This window comes from Oncorhynchus nerka, linkage group LG22 (assembly GCF_034236695.1).
Source record: "Oncorhynchus nerka isolate Pitt River linkage group LG22, Oner_Uvic_2.0, whole genome shotgun sequence".
NCBI lineage: Eukaryota > Metazoa > Chordata > Actinopteri > Salmoniformes > Salmonidae > Oncorhynchus > Oncorhynchus nerka.
In genome coordinates this window covers 26,508,471-26,523,830 of record NC_088417.1, presented here as the reverse complement: position 1 = coordinate 26,523,830, position 15,360 = coordinate 26,508,471, and the positions used below count along the sequence as shown (strand labels likewise).

The following is a 15,360-nucleotide window of genomic DNA, read 5'->3' as shown; positions in this document are numbered from 1 at the left end:
CAGTATGGGAAGGCAGGAGATGGCAGCAGGGCAGCAGGGTTTTGTGTTTTGACTGATTGCCCATGTAGAGATGTGGTCAAACAGGGCAGCATCTGCTTTGTTTCGCTCTCTTCATCCTCGCTAGATGTGTTGTGAGCAATGGTTAAAAAATGGTCTGTTTATTTCTGTTTGTGAATAGGATGCTGCTGCCAAACGTCTAAATGCCTACTGTAGCTGATGTGTATGTTGTCTTGTCCAGGGGAAGTATAAATACAGCAGCAGTCTAGAAACGAATGAAGTACTCTAAACTGTAAATGAGATGTCACTGTTTATAGAGTATTCACCATGAATATCTACAGAGAGAAAACCATAGCATTAGAGCGACTGAAGTCACTGATTCCGTATGTGTTTCTCTGTTGTTCATTAAAGAAACATTTGATTTTAGTCTTGGAGGTGTGTTTCGATATGGCAGGTACTGATGCTTGTCCCCCATGAGACACCGTAGGAACAAAGCCAGTATCACTTCCTCAAAATAGTCCGAATAAATCTAAGATAACTTTTATAAAAACTGTTATTCATTTTGACGTCTTTGACTGTGATGTGTGACGTGTCGTTTTATGTAAACAAAGTCAGATCTGCTGCTCTGATTGCAAGATCTGTCTCACTGTCTACGTTTTGCTGTAGGATTGGATAGAGAGCAATCACCGCAGCTGTGTATCCTGTTTTAGTAGGCAAGTGAGCATGTCAAAGTCAAAACCCTACCCTCAAGTAAGTCATGACTAACTCACCTACAAAACTCTGTTTTGGACGAGACCGACTTTATTAATGAAATTATTCTATTTACACTTTGTAGTCCATTTTGACAATACAATAACTGTTTCTGACTAATAGTCCATTTTCTATCAGATAAATCGTTTATGGCCTTCAGTTGCACTTTAAGATAAAAAAAGAATTAAGAAACAAATAAATAAAGAACTGCTCTGCTGCTAAATGGCTTCGGACAGGGCCTGTAGGAGCTGGAGAGAGATTTCAGCTTCATTTTAAATTGCTATGGACAAACTGCAGAGAAAGCAAAAACACCCTGCAAAGTTAAATGCAAAACAACTCTAGCCCCAAGTGACTGATTCAGAGGAGCAGAATGCCTGGGAGTTGCAGAAGTCGTTCTAGGTTACAATTTTTGGAGGAAGGCGATGAAATACCTATGATGATGAAATAGTCGTTTTCCTAACATAATCCCTTGGCCATCAGCTGCATATGCTGATATGATGTTAAATACTCTGAATGTGAATTCCATCAAGCACATTGCAAAAGCAATTGCCGTTATTTGTAAAATGCACATATTTTATGCTATTGGCCTGTGCTATAACGTTGTTGCAGAAGATAGCTTGAGATAGCAAATTTGAGAAATGTGGGACAATAATTGCGAATTTTCATTTAAAGAAATAATTTAACACCCGACAGAAAGAACTTAATGCATTATTTGGGATTCACTAATGTCGGCTCCCTTCAACTAACATTAGCCTACCACAAATGATGTTTCACTTGATTACTTCCAGGGAACGTCGAGAGGGAATTTATATGGCAGTAGCTTTATACAATAAACATCAGATATGATTGCCCTCGGTGATCATGATCATAAAAAGCATTTCAAATTCAATCTAAAACGTTATCTTTGCCTTGGAGACCACCAAAATGTCCAAAACGTCAATTTTTACTGGGTGAACTGAGTCAGCGACGGCTGACCTGTCTGTGTAATGACATCTCACTACACTACAGCCATTCAATCTAATGTTACTAGCGTCATGCCTTTGTTTGGCCGTGGCTGTCAGTCAAACTAGCCTAGATCAATAGTGTGTCAGGGGAGATATCTCTCTTCCCTCAGCTAGACACAGGTAAATTAGTTTTGGGCCTTGACGTTTTTTTTTTCTCTCTCTCTTTTTTTCTTTCTAAAACCTATTTTCAATTTCTCACTGAGAAAAAAAAAACTATTCCAGACATCAAGCCCTTCATTTCTCTATGGGCTTTGAGATATCTTTCATTTCCATGTACAGACGGCTCAGTGGGCTTTGAGATATCGTTCATTTCCATGTACAGACGGCTCAGTGGCCCTGACCCTGCAAATATCACACATTGTTTTTCTCTCCCACTTTTTGATGAGAATGAATCATGCAGGTTCTCTGGGGGGAAATTGAGTTGTAGAGTTTGGAGTTATTGTTCAGAGTAAAGAATTCTCACCTGAGGACTATAGGTTTAATCAACTATGACTGAGAGCATTCCATTGTCTAGTTTTATAATCAGACGCATATATTTCATCAAGCTATCTCAATAGGTGTTGAATAGTGGACAGTTGGGTTCAGTCACACAATCAAATCTAGGCCAAACGGGGCTTGATCAGAGAGTTACGATTAAACGCACAATATAAACGTACGACGTTTTTCAATCTTTTATCTGATCGGGGTCAAAGCTGCAGTATGATGCCATTTCATATAACAAACAGTGATGCTGACGTCTGTGGTGTGTTGGTGGGGATGATGACTATGATGATGAAGATGTTGAGACTTACTCTCTTGCCGGGAGGACCAGGTGGACCAGATTCACCAGATGGACCAGGAGGACCCTGGGATGGACAGAAGAAGTAGTAGACGAATAAGAAGAATAGAATAGAGAAGGTAAGAGAGTTAGGGGTCTTCATGCACATTAACAGTGTGCTGTGTATAAAGGTATATTAACATGATACAGTATATAGTCATATTCTTTGAAATAGATAGTACAAAACCACCATTATCCTTACAAACAGAGAAATGTGTGACTGCATATTGACATTAGACAAACTGATATCTATTTTTGAAGTCACACACTGTAGTCTTAAATATCACGTCTGTTTTCAGAACCTGCTTCACCCAATTATCTCATTTAATTGGAAGCAATCATAGCACATTTAGGTTAGCATAACCAAATATTTGACGTACACAAAATTAGAAAGTGGAGAATACAACAGAATTATTCAACTGTGTGATGTGGTTTATATTGAAACACTGTTAATCAGAGAATGGGAAAAACATGTTCTCCCTTTCAAAGTTAAACTTCACTGAGCCATGACAAAACTTTATGATACTTTAACTTCACTTTACACAACACCTTACTCTGAACCAACACACACACACACACACACACACACACACACACACACACACACACACACACACACACACACACACACACACACACACATCGTGACCTCATTCCTATTGCATTTAAAGTTTCCTTTTATTTTCCCAGCACTTGCAAATCTCATTCACATCCATCAATGTTAATAAGTATCATAATTCACACCCTCACAAAGGCTTAAATCATCTGATTTGTTGTTCATATTTCAAATTAAAATCTATAAAATGAATAAACAGACTCATATACTGTACTAGACCTTAAAGAAGTAAAGTATATGATTCAATGTTCTCTATTGCAGGTACTTATTCATAAATAAAAGCTTATGGGAATTTACTACAGGCCAAGCACACAAGGGGCTTTAGCGGTTATGCTAAATGGGATAGGCTATTTGTATAGACCATTATGACAGACTAATAGTTAATGGTGATGGTAATGCGCTCGTACAGTCGCCCGCTATCGTGCTGCCAACTGTAAACCAGAGTTATATAATCAAGCAGATTTTTCAGTCCCCTTATTGTTGTGTTAATGATATTTATGACATATGGACTTACAGGCTGACCAGATTCACCATCCTCTCCTTTCTCTCCCGCAGAGCCATCCGTTCCCTAGGGAGAAGAGATGTGAACGTGTGAGATGGATCACCATGATCTAGGTAATAGTGGGATCTTTACAGTTGAATTAGTTATATAATGATGTAATACGTACAGCAACACCGGCCTCACCGGGTGGACCAGGGTCTCCAGGGAAACCAACCGGCCCCTGGAAGGTGAAGGAAAGGCAGGAGAACAAATAAAACACCAGTATAATATGATCAATAATATACAAAATACTAGAATCTTCAACGATTGTGACCAAGGCCAACACCATCAGGTTTGTTTCTAATGGTTCTCATTGATCTGAAGACGAGAGGTGAAGCTTTATGAATAGACCATATCAACTGACAAAGGCACTTTGTGTAAACCTTGGCTCGCTGATGCTGCAGACGGTCAGCAAAGCGCTCACCACAGTTCATTACCACGTTCAAAAAGAAGAAGAAAAAAGACAACCTGTCCTAATAAAAAGGCTTTTTAGCTCTTAAAACTTGGCTTAAAATGAAATAAGCCACCCAGAAGCAATCAAGGACATTTCTTTTCATTCACAAACGTCTGCGGTTCTATGTGGTTCTATCCCTGCACAGGTTGGGGTAGAGACTGAAGCTTACAGGGTTGCCTTTGGGTCCATCATCTCCAGGGGGTCCTTTGGCGCCAGCGGGTCCGGCAGCTCCGGGTGGTCCTGCCTCTCCCTTGTCTCCTCTCTCGCCTTTAGGCCCCTGTAGAGAACAACAGATACCATCAACACACAGGAGGACCGAGCTGGAGCAGGAAGGTTCCCTGCTGAAGCTTGGATAATGAGCAGCAGTAGTGTGTATTGTTAGGAATTGAGGTAGGTAAGTGGTTACTCTACAGTTAGGCATTATATTTCACTTCTATTTCACATATTGCGCTCCCTTTGTGGAGCAGAGGTGGTAGTTGTTTATATGTACTGTGTAAGGTCTCTCTTGATGCAGCAGGTGGGCAGTGCGGCAATGGTTAGAGCGTTGGGCCAGTAACCAAAAGGTTGCTGGTTTGAATCCCAGAAATCTGTTGTTCTGCCCTTGAACAAGGCAGCTAACCCATTGTTCCCCGCTAGGCCGTCATTGTAAATAAGAATTTGTTCTTAACTGACTTGCCTAGTTAAATAAAATGTTTGAAAAAATGTAAAATGCTCAAGGTGATGCTTCCTGACATCTGAACTATTTAAGCATGACATGTTCTTTTCATGAAAACATTTCAAAAGCTCTACAGCAAAACCTATATCGAGGGCCATTTTCTGCATTAGTTCTGGGAACTCTTGAGATATGTTGAGTTGGATTATTAAGCAAGGTCATTATCCATGCTACTTAGAGTTCCCCTCTCCCCTGCTATTTCAGACTAGTCATCTTTTCGACCTGTTGTTGTGCTCACATCATGCTAATGATGAATGGAGATGACAACCCATCAATACGCTATGATGGACTAACTCCGTAGCAATTACCAATCAAATCTTTAGAACTACCTCACAGGGTTAGGTAGGTGTCAACCAAAACACCTTTATGATAACATTCTGGAATGTACAGAGGATTCCATTGGAACTAAACTACCTCAGGGAACCAGCGATCTTGAAAGGTAGACGTTGTGTACTCTATTTTTGCGATATTTCACTGTTTAGTAGCTCGGCGAAGTCCTGGTGTTAAGTTCTAGTAGCCATTGTTCCAGAGCTGAGACTGATGTGTTCATATGGCCGCAGTAATCATCTGTTAAGAGTCTGGGAAGTGATTCAGCTTGGCAGGGCTGTGTTACCATAGAGCGTTGGCCAGAAACACACTGAGAACGACGCTGTGACGCTGGCCCATCAGCAGCAACACAGGACCAGCAATTACTACCACTCACATCACTAAAAGGACTTTGCATGTCTACGTGGTGTTGGACAGTACAGCGTGTGTTTACGCGGGGTGTTATGAACTAATGCATAATCATAATCATTGTCCTGGTAATAGGGAAATACACAAAACACACGATGCCTTGGATGATAGATAATTATGTGAATGTAGACGCAGACACACAGACACACTGAGACAGAGACTTACTCCAGTTCCGGGCTCTCCAGGGGTGCCTGGGTTGCCAGCTTCACCGTTTTCACCCTGTAAATGAAAACACCATTTTAGAATCTCTGCCAAGATAGACACCCTTATGAATGCATTATCTACTAGATGACATTATCCACTTGTATCTAGATGACATTATACTGTTGTCAAAATAGGCTCTAAAACCCTATGAGTAGGCTAACAATACATGTCATAGTGGGTGCTGAGTGTCATTAGGTTTTAGAATCTCTCCCGTGATATACATTAATAGACATTAATGATTACATTATCATGTTCTCAAAATACAGTGGGTGTCAAAACACAGGGCTCTCAAACACTGTGCATAACAATATACTTTGTAGGGGTTGATGCTGAGTGTCATCCTGTTGAAATTTAACATAGGTGTGATAGCATTAAGGCTAGTCGGTGTGCTCTCTCAAAGTGATGATAACCTTCCATGGATATGTTTCATATTCTGGAGTCATCATTCCGTTGCATTAAGTATTGATGGTGGGGGCCGGCTGCCAGATGGCACTAAAATGGAGGAGTGGTGTTGGAACTGTTGTAAAATAGGCATTAATAGTGTCAGAGCACTAACTCAGACACAGGCTGCCATAGGCAATTAATGGAGTCCTGGAGATAACATCAGTGGACTGGGGAGAGAGGAGGGAAGGGGTAGGTGGAGGGACGTTGGCAGGATTTCCACCCCAGACACACACTCCGGACTGTCTTGTAACGGGCACACGACCTCACCTTCTCACCCACGCCTCCCATGGCACCCACACCACCAGGAGGACCTTGTGCACCCTGACAGGAACAGAAAAGAGGAGAGAGGAGTCAGCATTCATTACCTCAGGAGAGACAGATTTTCTCTGTTATATCTGTTTGGGTGACATTTGGTAATGTGACGATGAGTTATTGGAGATAAAAGATTGATGTGTGGTACGTACATCAGCTCCACTAGGACCCTGAGGACCTCTGGGACCAGGTGGACCGGGGGGACCCTGTAAAGAGACAACAGGAAGTGATAGGGTCAAAACAGGAAGTGAGTTCCAGGGTGAAACGTATTTCTCATTTCGATAGTGATACAAATATGTTTTAATGATGATTATCTGCTCACCATCGGACCGACATCGCCATTCTCACCCTTCTCTCCTGGAGGTCCAGGAAGACCCTGAGGGCAGACAGAAATAAACAAGCACACTTTTCATTATTCTGGTTTAGCTTGAGGAAACATGCAGATGTAATTGAAAAACTAAGCAAAACCTTCAAGAATAGTTTTATCAATTGATGCACTTTCTAAATTGTACCAGATGTCTTTCATTTGGGTTATGATGATTAATTGGACAGAAATTAATTGGTGATGGCTGTATTGTAGCTTTTAGTTGACCACTGAGGTAAACGGTATACTGTGAACAAAGAGTTAGCAGAACCAGTCAGTTTCCACAGCAAGGGAGTGATAGAAACCAGACTCCATTCAGTGTCTTCATGAATTCATCATCAATTAAACATTATGTCCAATCTCTCAGTTCTCTAATTCTACAGATAAAGTTGTGGCCCTCTCTCTGATACAAAGAGACACCAGGGAGACATTTGTCCATGATGACAGACACAAACTGCCATCAAGGAGAAATGACTCTTTTCACACTGTGTGACAATGTGACCAATAGTGAGTTTATGGGAAACAAAATAAGGCGACAAGATTAAACAAGACTGAATGTCAAGTATTTCTCTATGGCAAAATGGAGGTAATTTGTTCCTAACCAAAAACCCCGACATGGACCCCATCGTTCATTTCCTTGCATGTTAAGTGGACTATGTGGTTGAGGCGTCATATGTACGTTTGATCCCTGACATTTCAACTTTAATTGCTTTGGTCATTCCCGATCCAGTCTCGTCCACTATTCAAAGGCAGTGTGTCTCTGTCGTCACCATGAGGAGCGAAGACAAAGATCTCATTTTATCTGCTATTTACTCTCCATTACAACAACCTATCTTCCTCAAATACCTACGCCCTATGGGAGGACGTTGAGGCTGAGACAGACTGTGTGTGTGTGTGTGTGTGTGTAAATGTGTCCATGCGCGTGTCCGTGTGTCCGTGCATGTGCAAGTCCGTGATTGTGTGTGTGTTTCTGCATGCTGATTTGTCCCCCTGGAGTGGAAATCTCATCAGAATGGTGGTCTCCTGAGTCAGAGATCGTTAACAGGAACACTGATTATGCACCACAGAGTGGAAAGAGGAGAGTGTGTTCAATGGCCTACTGCCTATTGGAAGAGGTCAGTCCACGCAATTAATGAAATAGCCATGGAAGTGAATTACGCTCAATTAAAAGTTAATTGAATTGAATAGCCAGGAAGATTGAAACTTGAGACTAGCGGGTATAGTCTGTATAATTCCATCAAGACAATGACCTGGGTTTAATGAACAGCTAATTCATTTTGCTCATAAAGAGAGTCACTGTACTGTACCACGGACTCCCTTATGTTGATGATTCCCTTATGTTGATGATTCCCTTACGTTGATGATTTCCTTATGTTGATGATTCCCTTACGTTGATGATTCCCTTACGTTGATGATTCCCTTACGTTGATGATTTCCTTACGTTGATGATTCCCTTACGTTGATGATTCCCTTACGTCGATGATTCCCTTACGTTGATGATTTCCTTACGTTGATGATTCCCTTACGTTGATGATTCCCTTACGTCGATGATTCCTTACGTTGATGATTCCCTTACGTTGATGATTCCCTTACGTTGATGAGGTAGATAGAAACACCTGACCACTGCTTTACTATACACACCAACCACATTACCTTTATATTTAACACAAACTAACTTAGTATATATTTTTCACATTTTACATAATATAAAACAATAGGAATCACCTCTATGCTCTTTAGTTACTGAAACATCTAGTGTGGGGAAACTAAACCAAACTATACAAAACTGATAATTTACCTCTGGCATTTCATTACAAATGGACTGTCGGTCAGAAGTGCATTGTCTTCTGACATCTGTGCTGACCCAGAGTCCCATTTGTTGGCAAATGGCCCTTTAATCCACCTATATTAAAATACCACCATTCAAGACCACATAGAAATCCTTTTGTATTGAAATGCTTTGTGAGGTCAGAGCACTCGGATCAACCCTACTCATTAGCCAGAGTGTCCATTGTGCGCTCTGAATGCTCTGAAAGCAAAACGCTCTGAATTTACGAACGACCCAGAGTGCACTCTGACACTCCAGACTGAATTTACGAACGCACCCTAAGACTCAGAGAGAGAATGGATGCATCAAATAGTTTGCATCAATACCGGTGGGATCCATGGTTAAGTATGTTTGTGTGTGTGTGTGTGTGTGTGTGTGTGTGTGTGTGTGTGTGTGTGTGTGTGTGTGTGTGTGTGTGTGTGTGTGTGTGTGTGTGTGTGTGTGTGTGTGTGTGTGTGGAGGGAGGGAGGGGATTGAGGGTGTGTGTGTTTCAGGGGGGTTACTTTGTGCAAAGCCTATACTATATGTGTTTGTGTGTGAATGTTTGTCCCTGGAGTACAGGTGATGCTAGTGTTTCAGGGTGTGTTTGGGGTTCCCCACCCACCTGCAGACCAATGGGACCAGGGGGCCCGGGGAAACCTCTGGATCCTTCGTCTCCCTTCTGTCCGAACATCCCCTGCTGACCCCTGGGACCGGGCTCTCCATCACCTCCCTGAGGACACAGTAACCATGTTAACCCACAGACAGAGCAAAGCAATACACTGGATGTATGTAGCTAACAGCACAGCAAAACGGACTGGTGGGTCCAAGGCTGGACAGGGGCAGAGATACTCACTGCAGGTCCTGGGTTACCGATGGGACCCTGGAGACCAGCTGGGCCAGGAGGACCCTGTTCACCCTTGTCTGCTTTGCTTCCCTTCTGACCGGGCTCTCCAACCTCTCCCTGGGACACACAGGACACACAGGATACACACACATAGGACACACGCATCACACAGGAGGACACACTTCACTTGTATCTGACATTTCTACAATAACATCTACTTTAAAATGCCAACCTTGTACAGAAAATCTAAACACTTACGAACAAACTGTCAGAGAATTGGCAAATGAGTTCATTACCTACAGTCAAAATCACTAGAGCAAAGATGCAGAAATCAGTCGAAATTTGGATTCAATTTGCGTGTGGGAAGGATACATGCGATTTTAAATACAAGTGATAGATGGTGTTGGAGATTAGTGGACAAGTCCATTTAAAGCTCTACTGTGACATATGTTTGGCAGCTCAATAGATGGGCTGGATCGTAACCTTCTGGGAAGAAATTATAGCTGCAGATAAAACAGAGACAGTTTTTCCCTTTTATATCTCTTCTAATTACATTTAGTTTGATGATTGGTTATGATGATGGATATGCAGCCAGAGACAGAGAGACAGAGAGAGAGAGGGAGAGAGAGAGAGAGAGAGAGAGAGAGGGGGAGAGAGAGAGAGGGAGAGAGAGAGGGGGAGAGAGAGAGAGAAAGAGTACAGAGAGAGAGAGAAAAAGACAGTGAGAGTAGAGATGTATTTACAGTGCAGATGGCCCGTGCATGATTCATGTGAAACCGCTGATGAAGATTGATAAGCGATCTGTTTCACTCAAAACATTTGGCCCAGATTTGGGAGGGAGGGAGAGAGAGAGAGAGAGAGTCGATAGAAAAAGTAGAGAGAAAGAGAGAGAGAGAGAGAGAGAGAGAGAGAGAGAGAGTTGATAGAAAAAGTAGAGAGAGAGACAGCGGTCCTTGGAGAGGTCCTGGGTCTGGTCTGGTCTGGTCTGGACTGGGCCAAACCAGATGGGGAGGGTAGGGTACTAACCTTATCACCGTCCTCTCCGGGTGGACCCTGAGGTCCGGCGGGACCAGGCAGACCCACTGGACCTTGGACTCCGTCCCGACCAGCTGGTCCTTGGGGACCTTTCTCACCAGGCCCTCCCTTCTCTCCAGCAGGTCCTGGGGGCCCCTGAGGGCCAGTTCTACCAGATAAACCGATAGGGCCGGCAGGTCCAGCAGCACCTCTCTCACCAGGGGAGCCCTGCGAGAGAAAGGGGTTGAACACACTTTAAAGAGAGAGATCGAGGGAAGAAGCTCATTCAGAGTTCAGAGTTCATGTGGGGGTGAAATCATACATCATATGATTAATTAAATCATTCCATCTACATTACAAAGCAATAATGAATCACAGGATTCTCCATTAGGAATATGTGTCTAAGAACTACACTGTGGTCCACCGTTAATGGGTTCTACTTGGAAAATATAATGTTTTTTTTCTCACAAGTACTCTATTATCCATTCAGTATAAAATACAAGAGATACTCCTCGAAAGCAAAAACAACAACATAACCCAGGTTATTTCAGGAGGGGGGGGGGGGGGGGGGGGGTTCGCTATTAGCCACTTACAGCCATTGCTCTTCTTGTTTTGGAACCATTACCATTAGCTAGCCTCTCCTCTCGGAGCAGAACAGAGCAGCAGGGCTCAGACAGGAGACATTATCAGAGATGAGAAAGGAAGGGAGGGAGGGAGGAAGTGGGCAGGCTTGCAGGCAGTCTTAATCTAGCCCAGAGGAGTGATCTGACTACTGAGTGCGGGACTGACTCCAGAGGTCTTCAGGGCTCTTCTCTTCACATGCTGCCTCTGCCTGGCACATAGAAACCTAATGTTTCTAAGTTGGCTGTTGGTGTCGTCTGGAGCTCAGCTAGTGTTAATGGATAGGGTTGTGTCCCAACAACACTAATGACTTGGGGTGTGTCCCTATACCCTTAAATGCCTTGTATTTAATGTCTCCATTCCTTAGTTTATAATTAAAAGGGGAGAAGTATGGATAGCCTGTGCATCTATTAGATTGTTGATACCTTCAATGTCCTCTCAAATCAGGTTATGAAGGGAAGGAAACAAGGAGAGAGTTGTAGACTGCTGTAGAGAGTTGGGACACATCCTGTGTAGCTCAGCGGTGGCACTACGGTGGCAGGTTGGGAAGGTGAGGGATGTGTTGTAGAGTGTTGGGACACATCCTGTCTGACTGGCTGTGTGTAGCTCAGTGGCGGCAGTGGCAGGTTGGCACGGAGATGAAGGTATTTCAGATAATTGGGACACATCCTATCTGACTGGCTGTCTAGCTCAGCAGTGGCAGTCCATGGCAGGCCGGGAGATGTTGTAGAGTGTTAGGACACACCCCATGTGTGTCTGGCAGTGGCAGGTTGTGAGGTCTCCTCTGAATCGTGACACATGGCATGCGGTGGGAATGTCTGTGCGGTCAGACAACGTGATGAGTCAGTATGGAATGGACACGGTAGGCTACCCGCAACGCGCTCCCATTCACCTCACAGGCCGGGAGCCGAGTCGAGCGGATTGGATTGGATTGCAGACGGGCTGGCAGCAAACCACCACAATCTCAATTCTACTTCCCGCATGACCACTCACATGATGAATTTCTAGCTGGTGTGTGGCGCTAAGAGATTGCAAAGTCACACAAACACTTGCTTCCAGAAGACGGCTACGCAATGGAATCATCGCAATATAGCAATATGTTATATTGAATTAAGTTCATATTGGTATGCAAATCACATTTTTCTCACAATGCCAAATTCAGACACCTCACATGTCCTGTCTAAACTTTCAGCCCTTTGTCAAGCCATTTAAATAGCAATTACACTTGGACAATACTCATCTAGTGCTCCAGAGGGAGAAATCTGAATATTGACATTTTAGTCCTAAAAAGTTTTGAAGACACTCCAACTTTGAGCCTTGTCACCTTAAGCCAACCAAGCACCTATGTCAAGATGTCAAGAGAAAGCAATTACAAAACCAGAATCTCAAAGTTATCATTGGAAATGTATGGGATCCTGTCGTCTGTTCTTCAAAGGAATCAAACTGCCATCTAGTGTTGGGAGTCATTATTGCAGGATCATATAGAACGCTGCATTATAGAAAAGCCTAGATAAGATCAAGGATCTGCAATGCATCCTGTTGTGCGACAAGCTGAATATTGATCCTAGACTGATCTCTACCTCCGATATAAGAGTGATAAGAACAGCTAAGCTAACGCACTGTGTTGCAGTTGTATCATTGACGTGGTAGGGGGAATATCCCCCTCAATAACCCTGTTATCTGAAGACCCCCTGAAATTTTAACAACATCCCCTTCTCAATAACAACAGACAGGCAGGTAGGTGATGGTAGGTGACAGGGAGATACTTACCACGGGGCCAGAGGGACCCTGAGGTCCTTCTCCTCCCTTCAAACCAGCTGGACCCTGGAAGGAAGGTGAAGAAGAGAGATGGATGGTTAGAGAGATGTGTCAAAAGAAACACACAGCCTGAAAGATAGTGTTTGAGGTCCCCATAAGTCCGTCAGTCTGTCAGTCTGCCAGTCAGTCAGTCTGTCAGTATTGAATGGTATTACTCCTGTCCCAGACAGAGATTGGAGGGATACTGTGAAGTGACACCTTGGGGAGTCAGTCACGATTGAGTCAGTCACCATTGATCTGAATGGGAGAAAAGGTGGGTATTTATTAAGCCATATTTCCCCCTCAGGCACTTTCCCATCAAAAGTGCAGTGAAACATAACTGCTGAAATAAACATCTGTGTGTGCGTGTATGTGTGTGTACACTCCAGTGTGTGTGTGTGCATGTGTGTGTACACTCCAGTGTCTGTGTGTGTGTGTGTGTGTGTGTGTGTGTGTGTGTGTGTGTGTGTGTGTGTGTGTGTGTGTGTGTGTGTGTGTGTGTGTGTGTGTATGTGTGACTGGCTCCCTAACAGCCCTGCAGCACACATGGTGGTATTAGTAATGAGTCTTGGGGTGTTGCTGTGAGAGAGTAAATTACACCACTAGAAAACAATCAGGGGTAGCTGCTTGCCTGCTGAGACTGACCTTGACTTAGTCTGGAACAATGGCCCTATGCCGCCTTTCATTCCCTCAGCCTAATCGCTAACGCTCCCGCTTTAGTAATTCATTTAGTAAATAATGCATACAACAAAACAAATAACTCTCCCACCAAATGTGGTTGCGGAAGAAAACGCTCCCAGTAGCTGGTTGCATCGGCGCCTTTGGGTTGAATCAGGGGTTTTGTAAAGTGACCCAGAGCTCAAGTAAACTTCATCTCTCCTCTGCTACTTTAGCAGAGGTTAAAACTGAGTGCTCGGTTGGTGTGAGGCCTATTCAGGGGGATGTGGATCTGTTCATTTGCAACACGTCTCTTTGAGTTTCCCTGCAGTGGTGGCCGGGTGACGCCCCCCTGTAGTGTATAGGCGCTGGTTCATTTGTCAGGGGTGGTGGGCGGAGAGGGGCGTGGTCCGTCATTCTCTGTCAGTGAATACAGAGGGAACCTGTAACGGATAGAGGCGTGTTGCAGCTGATGTGTTTCTCACCGACGCGCCGGGAAGACCTCTCTCTCCTGGGAATCCTCGTAGACCAGCGGGACCGTCTTTACCTGAGGCTCCTTGGGGACCGGGGTCTCCCTACAGACACACAGCAGAGGACAGAGTGAGAAGTATCCAGCTGCACCATGTTATACCCTCAACTTCCCTCTTTGTCATCTCATTTCTACCCTGTTCATTTCACTCCCATGCTATAGCTAATGTTATCCGCCGAAAGAAGAGTCAGGCTCAAACTAAACGTTGTATTCTGAAGTTTCCCTTTGACATCAGGATAACAGAGGGACTTTTCTGGATGGCCGTCATTACCGTACTTCAAACGCTGTTTTAAGTCTGTATTTTGAGCTGATGCATTAGTTAGCGCAGCACCCTCCTCTTGTTCTGATAATGAACTACGCTATGCACATCAAAAAGCTCAGGTCTCCTGAATAATGGTCGCCCCATTCTGCATCCCTTCAAATGCACAACTGATTCAAAACAATCAGCCGAGAGCTATAATAACGCAGCCCTAGAGGACAACAAGCTGAGGGACAGTAAACATAAACAAAAACAAACGCAGCCAACAGCAGCAGCAGTCGTATCAGGCTGCTGGTCTGTGTCCACGGGTTACAATTACAAGTCCCCTCTGCTATCCCCATGACAGACCATAAATGGGTAGTAGCATGATGGGCAGTGGTCTCGTTTTTTGACTGTTTTTGTATTGTTGGGCTGAAGTTGGTTTATCTGCTAGCTGGGGTAGAGAGAGAGAGAGAGGAGAGAGAGAGAGAGAGAGAGAGAGAGAGAGAGAGAGAGAGAGGTGGCTCGCTAAGGTTTAAGAGGATTTGACCTCCTCTGCCAAGCCCTCTGCCTCCCAAGCACTCCCTCCCTCTGGAGTGTCCCAGCAGTATTACTGATGCGTCGGACCTGGTGGTGCTGGGAAGCTATAGAGCCTGAGTGGCAGGAGGGTTGGAGTTAGCCGATGGAGTTGATTAAACTGTCTCCTTCGGGGGAGGAGGTTAAATGAAAGAAGGAGACAGGGGGGCTGGCTGGGTGGCCTTGGGACTGTCTTGGGGTACATTCCTATTCCCTTTCTAGTGCACTACTCTTTTCTGAAGCCCTGATCAAAAGTAGTTCACAGTACATAGGGAAAAGTGTGCCATTTGGGATGTACCCTGGGAGTTAAGATTCTCTTTTGAA

At 44.0% G+C, this 15,360-nt stretch overlaps 1 protein-coding gene across 3 annotated transcripts in view; it reads right to left on the bottom strand.

Annotated features, from left to right (window-relative positions):
- Positions 1 to 15,360, bottom strand: part of col11a1a (collagen, type XI, alpha 1a) — a 112,740-nt gene that overhangs the window by 10,422 nt on the left and 86,958 nt on the right. For all 3 annotated transcript variants that reach the window (XM_029626588.2, XM_065007099.1, XM_065007098.1), the window contains 13 exons: positions 14,179 to 14,268; positions 13,010 to 13,063; positions 10,631 to 10,846; positions 9,614 to 9,721; positions 9,383 to 9,490; positions 6,909 to 6,962; positions 6,739 to 6,792; positions 6,542 to 6,595; positions 5,792 to 5,845; positions 4,349 to 4,456; positions 3,853 to 3,906; positions 3,699 to 3,752; positions 2,543 to 2,596 (listed from right to left, as the gene is read on the bottom strand). In XM_029626588.2, the coding sequence (XP_029482448.2) occupies positions 2,543 to 2,596; positions 3,699 to 3,752; positions 3,853 to 3,906; positions 4,349 to 4,456; positions 5,792 to 5,845; positions 6,542 to 6,595; positions 6,739 to 6,792; positions 6,909 to 6,962; positions 9,383 to 9,490; positions 9,614 to 9,721; positions 10,631 to 10,846; positions 13,010 to 13,063; positions 14,179 to 14,268 (1,062 nt within the window). The remainder of the gene's footprint in view (positions 1 to 2,542; positions 2,597 to 3,698; positions 3,753 to 3,852; positions 3,907 to 4,348; positions 4,457 to 5,791; positions 5,846 to 6,541; positions 6,596 to 6,738; positions 6,793 to 6,908; positions 6,963 to 9,382; positions 9,491 to 9,613; positions 9,722 to 10,630; positions 10,847 to 13,009; positions 13,064 to 14,178; positions 14,269 to 15,360) is intronic.